The sequence below is a fragment of the Prenolepis imparis genome, unplaced genomic scaffold (assembly GCF_030444845.1).
Source record: "Prenolepis imparis isolate NDT839.2.m4 unplaced genomic scaffold, iyPreImpa1.0 SCAF_1, whole genome shotgun sequence".
NCBI classification, from domain to species: Eukaryota; Metazoa; Arthropoda; class Insecta; order Hymenoptera; family Formicidae; genus Prenolepis; species Prenolepis imparis.
In genome coordinates this window covers 24488853-24505327 of record NW_028141159.1, presented here as the reverse complement: position 1 = coordinate 24505327, position 16475 = coordinate 24488853, and the positions used below count along the sequence as shown (strand labels likewise).

The 16475-nt window shown below is 27.5% G+C and overlaps 2 protein-coding genes and 1 non-coding gene across 3 annotated transcripts in view; 2 read left to right on the top strand and 1 right to left on the bottom strand.

Moving 5' to 3' along the window:
• LOC145932988 (uncharacterized) overlaps window positions 1-16475 on the top strand; it is a 218765-nt gene that overhangs the window by 31371 nt on the left and 170919 nt on the right. The window lies entirely within an intron of this gene.
• Trnas-gga (transfer RNA serine (anticodon GGA)) lies at window positions 828-901 on the top strand. Its single transcript has one exon. It is a non-coding gene; the product is annotated as a tRNA-Ser (tRNA).
• LOC145937289 (uncharacterized) overlaps window positions 3003-16475 on the bottom strand; it is a 114593-nt gene continuing 101120 nt past the window's right edge. The window contains exon 5 of the mRNA XM_083040260.1: window positions 3003-3233. Coding sequence (XP_082896386.1) covers window positions 3016-3233 — 218 coding nt within the window. The 3' untranslated portion in view covers window positions 3003-3015. The remainder of the gene's footprint in view (window positions 3234-16475) is intronic.

The window sequence follows — 16475 nt, the reverse complement described above, 5'->3', positions numbered from 1 at the left end:
AAAAATTAATTAAATAAAAATTAATTTAAACAGAATGTACTTAAACACTGTTAGAAACGAGTAGATCTTAGATAAAAACATACAGTATGATTATTGTCGAAATAATAATAAAGGTCGTAAAAAAGTGAGGGTATCGAGACACAAACAAACAATCATACGCTATGTATTAACTTATCATAAATCGGGTTTAAATTTTCGGTGTCTTTTTGCAAATTTATTGTATTGTTGTATTTTTTAATAAAAAACATTTCAGCCAACTCCCTTTTTCTTTTATGCTTCTCGCAATATAAAATTATTGATTCAAGCCATTTGAAATCGTGTCCAAATTTTGTCCTGTGTTTACTAATTATATTGTGATTACTGGGATGGTTTTTTATGTTGCTGCAATGTTCCTTTATTCGAGTCAATAACTGTCTTTTTGTTTGACCAATGTATGTTGCATCGCAGTCTCCACATTCAATCATGTCAACAACGTTAATTTTTTGAGACTTATCAATTTTATCTTTACCTCTTTTAATTCGGACCTATATTTTTCTCGCCTATTTTTCCATTGTAAGTACGAGGTTGATTGATAATTAATCAAATGGAACTCAGTGATCTCAAACCAAGAGATACTGTTCCGAAAAATTAGAAATTAATTTTCGCGCTTGGCTCTATTTGCCGACATCTAGAACATCAGATCACATTTATTTATTTATTATTTATTAATATTGAGAGCCGATTAAATGAAAAATATATTTTCTTAAGTTTACGCCTGGGCCGAATCATGGCGTTATTTACAAAAACATCTAATTTAGAAGGCAAATGAAAAATATAGAATCGAAAGGGTCTGAATAGCTTAGTGGTAAGAGCAGTCGCCCGGAAAGCGAAAGACGCGGGTTCAATTCCCGCTTCAGCGACTTTTCGGACCTATATTTTTCTCGCCTATTTTTCCATGGTAAGTACGAGGTTGATTGATAATTAATCAAATGGAACTCAGTGATCTCAAACCAAGAGATACTGTTCCGAAAAATTAGAAATTAATTTTCGCGCTTGGCTCTATTTGCCGACATCTAGAACATCAGATCACATTTATTTATTTATTATTTATTAATATTGAGAGCCGATTAAATGAAAAATATATTTTCTTTTAATTAAGTTATTTAATTTTTTCGGGATTGTATACAATGTATTGAGGCCGCATTTTTTAAGAGTGAAGTTTAAATTTTTGCTCAGATTTTTTATGTATGGTAAAGTCAAAACTGATAATAAATTGAATCCGCCAGAACGGGCACCACCAGCATCCAAAGAGTCATTCCGATACTTAATTGTTTTTAATCTATTATTAATCTGTTTTTTAACAAATGGTACAGGGAAATTATTGTTAGTCAAAATATCTGTTATAATTTTTAAATTATCAGTATGGAAACGTTCATCAGAAAGTGAAATGGCGCGATCCACCAGACTCCTAATAATATTAATTTTATATTTTAAGGGGTGGCTAGATAAATATTCAAATATCTACCAGAAAAGGTGGGTTTCCTGTACCAATTGGTCAATAACTTTCCGTCACATTTTAAATTAGATAAAGAATAAATAGCATAACATGGTGTTGTGTTTGGCGGACAAACAAATGTTATAAATTATATAAAACGAATTCAAAGTGCGATGGTATAGCATATAGGAAATCATGACAAAAAAAGGAATGTCATAATTAATTTAAATAAACTCTAACGATTAAATTTTATAAATTAGGCACACACACACAATTAGGAATAAAATTAACAGTTAAAGTTAAAGATAAAATTTTTCCAGATAATTGCGTCAATTAGAAAAATAATGTCACTGGATAAAAATTGGCGTGGTCCATAATAATTGGCAAGACGTGTTCCATTAACATTGAATTAAAACTGTGATATATATATATATAATGTGAATAATAATAAACTTATAAATTATGACAAGATTCTCTGAAATAAAAGTGTGATCACTTACAATTAAGTTATGTTAATATGAAGGTTCTTGTCACTATAACTTCCTATTTACAACAAATCTTGAACGTGACTGTGGAGACATGTCTATATAACAAGGAACGAAAGTCAAGATATCAAGTGATATAATAATACAAATATCATTTTCTTTTATTAAATTAACATTGTATTTCTTTGAATTTTTTATTATATTTTATTATATATTTTAAATATACTACATTAATTCATTTAAATGTAATATAATTTAAATGCAGTGTTGGGTAGTACCTAGATACATGTATCTAGATACAGTATCTAGATACATTTTGTGTATCTAAGCCTGTATCTGAGATATATTCAAATTGAAGTATCTGTATCTGTATCTAGATACAAAATATAGTATCTGAATTGCTTTTTTTAGATACATTTTCAGATACATTTTCACATATTTCTTTGAATTGATCAATTCTTTAAATTTTTAAAAGATCAAGACCACGTAAGAAAAAGCTGACAGTGCTCGACATGGAGTTTCTTTCTTATTTATCAGACAAGCAAAAAGATATTGAACTTTAAAAACAAATGTTTCATATGAGGAATATACGTACTATATATTACATCAATATATAGCACGTGTGTTCCACATATGAAATATTTGTTTCTAAAGTTTAACACAATTATATCAACACCGGTTAAGCGATTAATTATATTTAGCATTGGTGGTCAAATTTTAGTATCACGGCGAAATAGTTTGAGTAACGATATCTTTTTGAGGCATTTTTGATGTGTTAATATTAACGAATAAAGCCGTAATGTAAACAAAAAATATTAATAAATAAAAGATTTATTCAATATATTTTGTGCATATTACCAATATTATGATAAAATATAATAATTTAAAAGTATCTGATATGTATCTGAGATATTTTTAAAGTATCTGAGTATCTGTATCTATATACATTTTAATTTGTGTATTTATATCTATATCTAGATATATTTTTTCATATGTATCTGTATCTGTATCGAGATACATTTTAAATGTATCTTACCCTTCACTGTTTAAATGTGATTAAATAATATTGCAAGACCACTTCTTGCGCCTCTTCTCGCTACATTGCTGCGTCTGCTCCGGTGGGCTTTGATACAAAGAGACGTCTAGAGCACCTAGACGTTCTCTCGCAACTTTGGCTGAATCCATAATCAGTTTCATACTCCCATCTGGATCTGGACGATATAAATCCGGTAGATGACGTCGAATTTCAGCGGATGACAAAGGTCGTGGCATCTCTGGTGGGGTAAAATATAATATTAAACGTATACATATAATATTTTGTAATATTTTATAATATTTTAATATTTTATAATTTTAAATATGATTAATTATTTAGGCCTGCGGCCGAATTGCACATTTCGGCCGATTTTTACTTGCTGCTATCTTCACTTTTTTATTTCATAGCATCTAGAATCTAGATTGCTCGCGGAGAAATAAGATACTCGAGCTCAGGAATATACTAGTTGTAATTGTAAATCATACAGGGCATTGGCGCGTAATATCCCGTGCGCTGTTCACTGTTTACAGAATTATTATTATGTTATTAAATTAAAGATAACATTAAAATAAAATTACGTATTTCATAAAATTAATATTTTTATTTAGTATAACTATATATTGTAATAAAACAAATAAATGATATAAATTTAACATCAATAGATTTTCACATTACCTTTGAAGTACTATTGATGAGTTTTTTTGAATGGTTTCCTTATATTAGACCTATTCCACTAAAGTTGAATATTCTATTTGCATTTTGTTGCTTTAAAAGATCGAAACATCAATGTCAATTTTTGATTAATTTATTTGCATCGACGAAAATAACGATGTATCGTTTAATGAAGATCGTGCACTCGATTTAATGAATTAATAAAAATAAATAATTTTTAAAAAATAATTAATAAAAAATATTTTATTTTCGAAAATGAGGATTCACATAAATATATACATGGTTCCAAGCATAAAAAAAAATTTTATTTTGAAATTTTATAATTGTAGATATTTGGTTTTATATATATTTAAAAGTTTGAAGAATTCCATACCTGTTTTTGGCCACGATTTTAGTGAAATATCGCTTTGTAAATTGCACAGTTCTAATTGAAAGTCAATACTCTGTTCAACTATTGGAACAATTCGAAGATTTTCGTAAAGAACAAGGTCTTTCCTCGAAACTTTAAAACCGCGAAAATGCTGATCGAATTGCAAAAAGGAAAGAAAAGTATTTCTTTCCAAATTTAAAAATACTTTAAATTTTGTGCGAAACAAATTGACAGAACTTACTACTCACAGATCGTTTGGTCAGTCTGTTGGAGCTACAAGTTTAAAATATTTAGGTGACAAGTCAAACCTGTGATAAAAGCTAGTTTCAAAAGTGATTCCACGTTTTAAAAAAATGATTTAAATGTGTTCAGTTTTGCGATGTACTTTTTGTATGAAAAGATATGTTTCTTTTCTTATAGAAAAAAGGTTTTGCAAAGTTTATGCAAAGTTTTTTTTCTTCGAGAAAACTTTGAAACTTGTGATGAAGCAGGGATTTGCTGCCATCTTTAATCTCATTTATGATTGCTGTTACTATTTGTATGCATTTGTACGCATTGCGGTAAATTGTTTCATATCTTTCTTGCGTAAAGCTTCTTGATGCATGATGCAATAAAGCACAGTAAATTCTAAATTTCTTACTTTAATTGCCCTAAGAATGTAATTTTATCATAGACCTCGCACCATTTGTCACTATGCACGAACATTTTGAAAAATCGTAAATAAACTTGTTTAGAGTAATTTTAAGTGTTCTGTAAATATCAATACCGGTTGTTATTCCGTGTAAAGTGGGTATTACATTGAGCGTCTTGCCCATGGGCAAGACGCTGACTTCAAGCTCATGGGCAAAACGCTGTTTTTAAAACGCTATTACACCTGGTGTTTTGCAGCTAGACTTGCATCAACTATTTTCTATTCAAGTGCGTTCAACATTCTAAATACAAGCATAGCCTTAATTTTTGTATCAAACAATATTTAGCTGTTTATTTTTAATTTTAGTGTTAATTTTTGCTTGCATAAATCCGTCATTATTTATGTATTAAAATGCTTTACACCTGGCGTTTTGGAACTGGACTTGAAGTTAGCGCTCAGGTACTAGAGGAGAACAATTGTGCTGACAATATACATATATATATAAAGGAAAAACTTATCGCAAACCACAAACTTGTAAATTTATCACTTTTAATTATCACAACGTTATTTGATTTTGTTTAACGCGCTGATCGTCTAGCACTTGCGCAGTAAAAAGAAACGACGTCGTTTTGCCCACGGAACCTAGGGCAAGACGCTCAATATAATGCCCACTTAACGTCTCCTCGGTACATGAACAATCATCTTGCTCAATTTGCGCAAAAATGCTTAATTGACTTATATGTCGAACATCAGTACTCTCATTGAAGCACAATGAAAAATAAGTGTATATATGAAAATGATTTCAATTTTTCTTCTATAAAACAGGCTATCATAATAATTCTTTTATCTTACCGTGTCACGAGTAAATGGAATGTTATTAATGTCTTTAAGTATCACAGTATTTCCAGCTGCAAAAATTTTTTATAAAGACACCATCGGTTATATACATTAAATACTCTTTGAAATGTTCGTAATTATAATGTTTATGTGAATTACATTTTCTTTACACAAGCAGATTCAAAAAATCACTAAATACATATTCGCTTTACGTACGAAGAAACTTCTCATGTTATATCATAATGATACTTAAGAAATCTTTTTAATAGTCAAATTTTTTATTATGGATTTTAATTTTTAATTTTAATTTTATTGTGGATGTTCAATTCGTAAAGTATGTAATGAATATTGATAATATTTGAGAAGTGCTACGACAAAACACATTTAATTTTCGTATGTCAATTCTTGTATGCGTATTTGTATATGTCATGTTGTATGCAGTTATGCAATTCGTATGTAATACATATTGTGTTGTGCCAATTTTAAGAAATGGCTACTAAAAAGGATTATAAGCATTATTTGATACAACATGGGAAGACAGTTTCTTAGCATGTATTGCAAAGCGAACAGTTTGTCTTTTATGTGGTTTTGAACCTGCTTATGTGACAAAATATGTGATTCATAGACATTATAATCATAAACATTTAAACAAATATTCAGCATATGCGGGACACGAAAAATCTGCTGTGATTGCAGCATTAAAATTAGTATCAGCGACGTTTTGGTGCCATTTCGAACATTTGTAATAATAAAGATGAAGATATTTAAGATAAAACAATACATGTCGTATGCCATTTCATATCTAATTGCGAAACATTCAAAACCGTTTACCGATGGTGTCTTCATAAAAGAGTGTATTCTTGTAGCAGTGACAGCATTTGGAAATACTGTGACACTTGAAGACATTAATAACATTCCACTTTCTCGTGACACAGTAAGATCAAGAATTATTATGATAGCCAGTTCTATAGAACAAAAATTAAAATCATTATTAAATACATGCACTTATTTTTCATTGTGCTTCAATGAGAGCACGGATGTTCGACATGTAAGCCAATTAAGCATTTTTACGCGAATTGTGCTAGAAGATTTTTTGTGTACCGAAGAAATATTAGATTTCGTACCATTACATGCTACTGCAATTGTAAATGCAATTAAAGGTAGTAACAAATCCCTGATTTATCGCAAATTTCAAAATTTCCTCGAAGAGTATGACGCAATTTACAAAAACATATTATTTTACTATGAAGTCCGATGTTTAAATATCGGAAAAACTTTGCAAAAAGTTTTTTCTATAGGAAAAGAAATATATCTTTTCAAGAAAAGTGTATCCCGAAACTGGAAACATTTAAATTATTTTTTGAAGATGTGGAATCACTTTTGGAATTAGCTTTCATCTTTCATCACAGATTTAACTTGTCACCTAAATACTTTAAATTTAAAGGTACAACAGACTAATCCAACGATATTCGAGTTAGTAAGTCATGTCGATTTGTTCCGCGCAAAATTAAAAATTGGGAAAAAAATAGTTTTCTTTTCTTTCCTTCTTGCAACATTCTCGTTGAAGAATATGGCACGAAATGCGACTTTAAAAAAATATCTGCATCTTATCAATTAATTAATTGCACAATTTGATCATCAATTTCGTGATTTTGAAGAGTTGAAGAAAGACCTTTTATTTTACGAAAATTTTAGAACAATTCCGATAATTGAACAGAGTGTAGATTTTCAATTAGAACTGTGTGATCTACAAAGTAATATTTCAGATTTCACTGAAATATCGGTAAGAAACAGGTGTGGAATTTTTCAAACTTTTAAACAAAGTTAAATATCCAAAATTACAAAATTTTGCATTATAAAAATTTTTTCAATGTTTGGATCTACATATCTATGTAAATCCTCATTTTCGAAAATGAAACACATAAAATCAAATACACAATCGTCATTAAATGATGCATCGTTATCCTCGTTGATGAGAATAAATTCATCCAAAACTAACATTGATATTTCGAAGCTTAAAGCAACAAAATGTAAATAGTTTTTAACTTTATAGTGGAATACGCCTACTGGGGAAACCACTAAAAAAAAAAGAAACGCAACAATAGTAATTAATAATGTGGAAATCTGTTGGCATTAAACTTAAATATATATTATCTGTCCCACCTATAATGTTTGTTTTATTACAATATATATAGTTATACTAAATAAAAATAGTAATTTTATATATGTATGTCTTATTATATGTGTGTATAATAAATTTAAATAGGTACAGCCTCTGATATATATATATATATATATATATATATATATATATAGACTTTGACACACACACACACACGCACGCACGCACACACAGGGTGTCTCAGAATGATAGGGACTAAATTCGTGTGCAGGTAGAGCGGGCAAAACTGAATCGAAAAGTCCTCTACCATTTTGCAATTTTCGCAATAATTAACGAGTTATTAATTGGGCATTAAAATATTTTATTACTTTTTAAGTTTACCAGTTTTTTTTGGCCGCGTGTATATATGCAATTAACATACGTATTTTAACGTTATCTTTAATTTAATAACATAATAATAATTCTGTAAACAGTGAACAGCGCACGGGACAATATGCGCTAACGCCCTGTATGATTTACAATTAGTATTGTTCCTGAGCTCGAGTGTCTTACTTCTCCGCGAGCAATCTAGATGCTATAAAATAAAAAAAGTGAAGATAGCAGCAAGCAAAAATCGGTTGAAATGTGCAACTCGGCCGCAGGCCTGAATTATATAATACTAGAACAACACAAGCGCGCGCTGCGCGCGCGCCATTCTTTGGCTTTATATTAAGAAGGATATTTAAAAAATATATATATATATGTAGTTTATTTAATTTTGATTAATATTTTTTAAAAATTTTTGACAGAAATCAGTTGATAACTGTCAAAAATATTAATGAAGTTTAAAGTATTATAACATTTTATCTAAAATATATTATTATGTTAATTTTTATATCATATTATTATTTTAAAATTTAATTAACAAATTTTCGCTTTATTAATATGATTTAACAGAAATCAGCTAAATAAAGCGTTAATTTGCTAATTAAATTTTAAAATAAAAATATATTATAAGAATTAAAATAATAATATTATAATAATATGTTATAATATTTTTTAAACTTCATTAATATTTTTGACAGTTATCAGCTGATTTCTGTCAAATAATATTAAATACAGATAAGGTATTATAATTTTTTATACATAATTATTATTTCAAAATTTAATTATCAAATTTTCATTTTATTAATATTTTTTGACAGAAATCAGCAAATGTAACTGTCAAAAATATTAATTAAGTTTGAAGTATTGTAACATATTATTTAAACATATTGCTATTTTAAAACATTACTATTTTAATTTTTATAACATATTATTTAAAAATTAATTAGCAAATTAACGCTTCATTAATATTTTTTGACAGAAATCAGCTGATTAAAGCGTTAATTTGCTAATTAAATTTTGAAATAATAATATGTTTAATTAAAATAGTAATATGTTTTAAATAATATATTATAGTTCTTTTAACTCAATTAATATTTTTGACAGTTATCAGAGTTGATTTCTGTAAAAAATATTATTCGAGTTTATAAAGTAACATTATTATTTTAATTTCTATAACATATTTTTATTTTAAAATTTAATTAACGCTTTAATCAGTTAATTTCTGTCAAAAGATATTAATCGAGTTTAAATAAACGTTATATTATTTTTTTTAAAATATTCTTTATAATATAAGATCGAAGAATGACGTGCGCGCTTGTGTTTTTCTTTAGTCCCTTTCTGAAAAAGGCATATTATTGATTTTTGAAAGACTCGAAGTTCTCTTGAAAATCTTGAAACGTATTGTTACCTCTCTTCCGCGTTGCCGATTGGTTCTGTCATTATGCGCTTATTTTGTGAGCGGCTGTCATTATTTTGACAGTTGCGTGCATCGAGCAGTTAATTGTGTATTGAAAATTATGTGTATCAAAAGATTTTGTGTATATAATTGCAAGTTTGCGAGTAAATTGTTGAAGAACACGTGTTTATTAATTTTGGGATTGATTGATCTCGATTACAGTTTTTCAGTTAGAAAGGAAAAAAACATGCAATAACTATACTTTGTAAAATGGAATAAAATTGAAAATGATTGTTTAGTATCGCAATGCAATTATCTGCGAATTTTATTAGAGAAAGTAGATTGCTTTAGACTTAAAGAAATATATTGGAACTTTGAGTGATTTATATATTGAGTGATTTATTTATATTGTTGCAATAGCAATTATCTATCACTAAACCAATGCAAGCAAGAAGATGTTATAAAGTATTTTACAGTATTTTATATGTATAATTAAATATATGAGATGTATATAAATATTAATCATTTTTAGTAGAAAGATGAAATATGTTATGGGAATAAATCTGGCAGTAATGGCAATAAATTTAGCAGGAAAGAATGAAAATTGCGATAAAGTTTTGAAATTATTTAGTATGTGTTATTATATATTTTATAATTTTTTTGAATTCTTATAATATATAAAATATTATATATATATGTATGTATGTATGTATGTATGTATGTATGTATGTATGTGTATGTAATATAAGAATTTAAATATCTTTTTTATACGTTTGCAGGTAAAATAATGAAGAGTGTGAAAAGTTCTAAATCACGACCTTTATTTTATGATTAATTAGCACAAGGTAATTACAGGAATTATTAATATTTACTTCATTAATAATCGCATTAAAAATAAATTTGTTAATTATAATAATATGTTGTAAATAATATATAATATATTATAATACTTTAATTGCGATTAATAATTTTTGACAGAAATCAGCTGATATATAAGTATCAAAAATATTAATAGAGTTTAAAGTGTCATAATATATGTATTATTTAAATCATATTATTACTTTATTTAATTTTATTTTAAACAAATTGTTAAACTGCTAATTGACAGCTTGTCCATGCTACGAATATAATCAGGCTACATATAATAATCAAGTTTAAAGTATTATAACATGTTGCGACTTATTATTTCTATTCATTGCTTCTCGTCATCACCTGTTAAGTAAATATCAAATATACGCGGTATACATGTCACGCAGGCTCAAAAAGCATTATAATATACATTGCATGCGCGCGATAAATACGTGGCAGGATCAATATATTAATAAATATCGCGTGTCGGACTTTCTTCTTCTTCGCGAGCAGTCAAGCCGACAAGATCGAAGTTTCATATCATGTTCATATAAATCACGATCGTCCCTCTTTATTAAATTCCCATCATAACATATTATTTAAAACGTATTATTATTTTATTTTATTTTATTTTGGACAAACTGTCAAACTGCTAACTGCTAACCCTCGTATTGACAGCCTTTCAATGCTACAAATATAACACGAGTCGACAGAGAGCCAATCAGCATTGTGGGAAAGAAGCAACAAACTTCGAGACTTTCGAAAATCGACTTAATATGCCTTTTTTAGAAAGGGATTAGTACGCAGCCCGCGCTGATACGCGCGCCTTCTTCGGCTTATTAACTAAATTACTAAAAATTTCAATAATATACTTATTTTTTAATATAAAATTCAATTAATAAGCAATCATTTATGTCAAAATAAATTTGTTTAATTTTTGCTTCCTCATAGAGGAAGCTTTGTTTTCGTGAAAAAATTTTTTTTCAGATTTCTATCCCAATGTGTTTAGAATGTTCGAAAACATCGAAAAATAACATTTTTAAAAAATGTCCGTATGTGTGTGTGTATGTATGTATGTGCCCACCTATGTTTTTTTTAATTTAAATATCTCAAAAATTATTTGACTTGCAGCGCTCCAATTTGGCACATGTAAAGTAGAACAACACTTTTATTTACTGTCATTTTTATAAAAATTTATACACTGTTTTATTTTTTATAAAATTTTGAATTTTTTGAGAAATGTCTGTAGTTGCTCTAACTTCCGTAAATTTTAAGATATCGGGATAAATTTTTTTTATGTAAATAGACTATTATTAAAGGATTGTTGGTATTGAATTTGACGAGAATCGGTGAAAGGGTTTATTTTTTATAAAATTTTGAATTTGTTGAGAGATGTCTGTGGTTGCTCTAACTTTCGTAAATTTTAAGATATCGAGATAAATTTTTTTACATAAATAGACTAACATTAAAGGATGGTTGGTACTGAATTTGACGAAAATCGGTGAAAGGATTCGATTTTTATAAAATTTTAGATTTTATGAAAAATGTCTATGGTTGCTCTAATTTCCGTAAATTTTAAGATATTTGGATAAATTTTTTTACATAAATAGACTATCATTTGAAGATGTTTGGTATTATATTTGGAAGAGTTTGGCGATGATCGGTGAAAGAATTCATTTTTTATAAAATTTTGAATTTTTAAGAAATGTGTATTTTTATTTTTCGCAAATTTTGAGTTATCGAACTAATTTTTTTTACATGAATAAAGTACAATAGGATATTTGGTATTAAATTTAACAAGGATTGGTGAAAGGGTTTATTTTTTATAAAGTTTTTATAAAATTTAAAAAAAAATTAATATGGTTCTTTATTTTCTGTGAATTTTGAGATATTAGACAAATATTTTTACATAAGCCCTTTTTACAAAAATGGAGTATCATTAAAGGATGTTTGCTATTTAATTTGATCAGTGAAAATTTTTTTTTTTTTATAAAATTATCAATTTCAAAAAATGTTTGTACATGTTTTAACTTTCGGAAATTTTGAAATATTGAACTTATCGAACTTTTGAAAATAAAATTAAAGAATGATTGATATTTAATTTGGGGAGAATTTTTAAAATGGTTTATTTTTTATAAAATTTTTAATTATTTTAAAATTTAAATAATTTCTTGAAAGTTCTGAATAAAATATCATTAAAGCATAATTGATATTAAATTTGTTGAGAATTGGTCAATTTATTTTGATTGTAAATTGACAAATTATACAACATTCAGAACACAGTAGCATAAAAATCTTTAAAAAAATTTTTTTAAGAAAATATTTTTTAATTATATATGTATAGGGTTTGCTGGTATTGGAAAAAATTGTGCAAATTTCCATTTGCACATTGTTTCCTCACCATTTTATTTCGCTAATTAAGATGGTTTTTCAATTATGGCTTCCTCATAGAGGAAGCTTAACTTGCACATTGCCATAATTGAAAAACAATCTTAATGAGCAAAATAAAATGGTGAAGAAGCAATGTGCAAGTTGAGCTTCCTCTATGAGGAAGCCATAATTGAAAAACCATCTTAATTAGCGAAATAAAATGGTGAGGAAGCAATGTGTAAATTTCCATTTGCACAATTTTTTAAGTAATTATTAACATTCAATATTAAACATTTAATTTTTCAGTTATTATTTCAAATTATTATAGGTTATAAAAAATTATATTAAAATTTATTTATTTATTAATTATTTTATTAATTTATTAACTTATTTATTATTAATAATTAATTTTACTAACGGATTGAATTTGCAAGTTTGTATCTGTATGGTAGAAAAATAATATGCAAATAATGTACTATTAAAAAAAATAAGCGATGAATTGTTGGCTCTTTATATTAAACAAATAGGAGCCTGCAAATTCTTTTATTTAATATACATAATAGAAGTCTACGCCCTATAGAGTCCACGGCTACAAAGCATCAATTTTTAATATTCTAAAAAAAGCCAAAAATTTATCGCTTGTTTTTTTGAATAGTACATTGCAGATTATTTTCATTCCTAACATATATAAGTGTGCAAACTTTTTTATTTAATATACATAATATAACTATGCTCCGCATAGGTTCCGCGACGACATAGTGTCGACTTTTGAAAATTAAAGACGAGCCAAAAATTCATCACTTGCATATTTCAAAAATATATCGTGTGCAGATTATTTTTATATCAAAAACAAACGAGCGTACAAATTCCTTTATATAATTTAAATAATATAAAAATGCCCGCATAGGATCCACGGCGACATAGTGTCAACTTTTAATATTTAAAGACGAGCCAAAAATCGATATATACGAGCGATTAAATTTTGGCTAGTTTTTAAATATTAAATATCGACACTGGATCGCCGCGGACACTATGCGGCGTATTCTTATATTATGTATATTAAATAAAAAAATTTGTACGCTGATGTCTGCATGGTACAAAAATATTCTACAAACAATGTACTATCGAAATATACAAATGATGAATTTTTGGCTTGTCTTAAAATATTAAAAATCGATACTATGTCCCCGCGAACCCTATGGGGCGCATTTTTATATTACGTATATTACTATATTTAGAGAAGCCAAAAATTCATCATTTGTATATTTCAATTGTATATTGTAAAAAGATTATTTTTATACCAAACAGATACGAATCTACGAATTCTTTTATTTAATATACATAATTTATGTATGCGCAATATTGGATCCGCGGCAACAAAGTATCGATTTTTAATATTTTAAGGCGAGCCAAAAATTCATTGCTTGTTTTTTTTAATAGTACATTGTTTGTAAAATATTTTGGTACCAAGCAGACATTAGCGTACAAATTCTTTTATTAAATATACACAATATAAGCATGCGCCGCATAGGGTCCGTGGCGACATAGTATCGACTTTTATATTTTAAAACGAGCCAAAAATTCATCTCTTGTATATTTCGACAGTACATTGTTTGCAGAATGTTTTTGTACCAAGGAGACACCAGCGTACAAATTTTTTTATTTAATATACATAATATAAGAATGCGCCGCTGCGCTAGTGTCCGCTGCGACCCAGTGTTGATTTTTAATATTTAAAAACTATCCAAAAATTCATCGCTCGTATATTTCGATGGAATTTGGCTCGTCTTAAAATATTAAATGTCTACACTATGGCCCATATATTGGATCTTTTTTTATCGATGAAATAGGGGCTTATGTCGCCGCGAACCCTACGCGTCGCATTCTTTTATTATGTATATTAAATAAAAGAATTTGTACGCTGGTGTCTGCTTGGTACCAAAATTTTCTGCAAACAATGTACTATCGAAATATACAAAAAATGAATTTTTGGCACGTCTTAAAATATTAAAAGTCGACACAATGTCGCCGCGGATCCTACGCGGCATATTCTTATATTATGTATATTAATTTAAAAAATTTGTACGCCTGTATGTGTTTTGTATAAAAAAATAATCTACAAATAATACAATATATCATCGAAATATACGAGCAATGAATTTTTGGTTTTTTTAAAAATATTTAATGTAGATATAATTCGTTGCCGCGAATTTTATATAGCACAGAATTATATTACGTATATTAATTAAAAGAATTTGCAGGCTCGTATCTGATTGGTATAAGAATAATCTGCATACAATTTACCATTACAATATATCAGCGATGAATTTTTGGCTCGTCTTAAAATATTAAAAGTCGACACTATATGTCGCCGTGGATCCTATGCGGCGCATACTTATATTATGTATGTTATTTAAAAGAATTTGTACGCTGCTGTTTGCTTGGTACCAAAATATTGCGCAAACAATGTACTGTCGAAATATACAACAGATGAATTTTTGGCTTGTCTTAAAATATTAAAAGTCGACACTGTTGCCGCAGACTCTACGCTGCGCATTCTTAAATTATGTATATTAAATAAAACAAATTTGCAGACTTGTATTCGTTTGGTATAAAAATAATCTGTAAACAATCTTTGTATTAAAATCATAAAAGCCTGCAACTTCTCTTATATAATATATATAAATAAAAAAATTTGCAGACTTGGATTCGTTTGATATAAAAATAATCTGTAAACAATCTTTGTATTAAAATTATAAAAGCCTGCAACTTCTCTTATATATAATATATATATATATATATATATATATATATATTATATATAAGAGAAGTTGCAGGCTTTTATATATATAATATATATATATATATATATATATATATATATATATATATATATTATATATATAAAACATGTCGTGACCTTACTTAATGATATGTAAATCGCGATACTAAAATTTCGAAAAATTTAATTATTACCATTGTTAATTAAAATCTATTATAATGTTAAAGAATGCGTTTAAAATTATATGAAAACATTAATAAAATAATGCTCAGTTCGATAATAAAACATATTTAAAAAAGACATGATAAAACCTTAACGTTATAGTATCTAAATCGCGACCTTAAAATTTTGGAAAATTAATTATTGCCGCTAATAAAAACTTATTAAAAAATGAAAAAACGCGTTTAATAATAACAAAATATTATCGAATATCGAAATAATATCGAAAATAATGAAATAGTCCTACGAGAGGTAATAAAAATATTGAAAAAAAGTCTATTGTCATGTATCTTATCTGTAATATATCTTAAAGTAACAAATAATTAATTTACTGCAATATATCTTAACAAAACAAATAATTAATTTACTGCAATGTATATGCGTATATATCTTAAAATAATTAATTTAATTTTTTTAAAAAGTGTGCAAATTAGAAATTTGCACATTGCTTTCTCAACATTTTATTTCGCTCACAAAGCTCTTCGTCAGAGGAAGCTTGTTTTAAAATTAAATCATAATTATTAATATACAGGGTTTGTCAAAAGTGTGGAAACCCCTAAATAATTATTGTAAAAATGAAAATATCAAAAAACGGTAAAACACGTATTTTGATTTATCAAAAAAGCTACCCTATGACATGGATACCGATCATTCCCCACCCCCTGGTACGCGGGGGTAAGAGGGGGTTGAAAATTTTAAATTGGATTAAGGGTCGAGTGGGGGCTCGTTTGAAAGGCTTTTCATAACAAACACACCCTTAAAATTTTAAGTCGCTACGACCCCCCTCATTCAAATGGCGGCCGTTCAAATTTCGAAATTTCATGCACTTAGTGTTATCCAGGATCAACTGCGTGGAAGTGGCATGT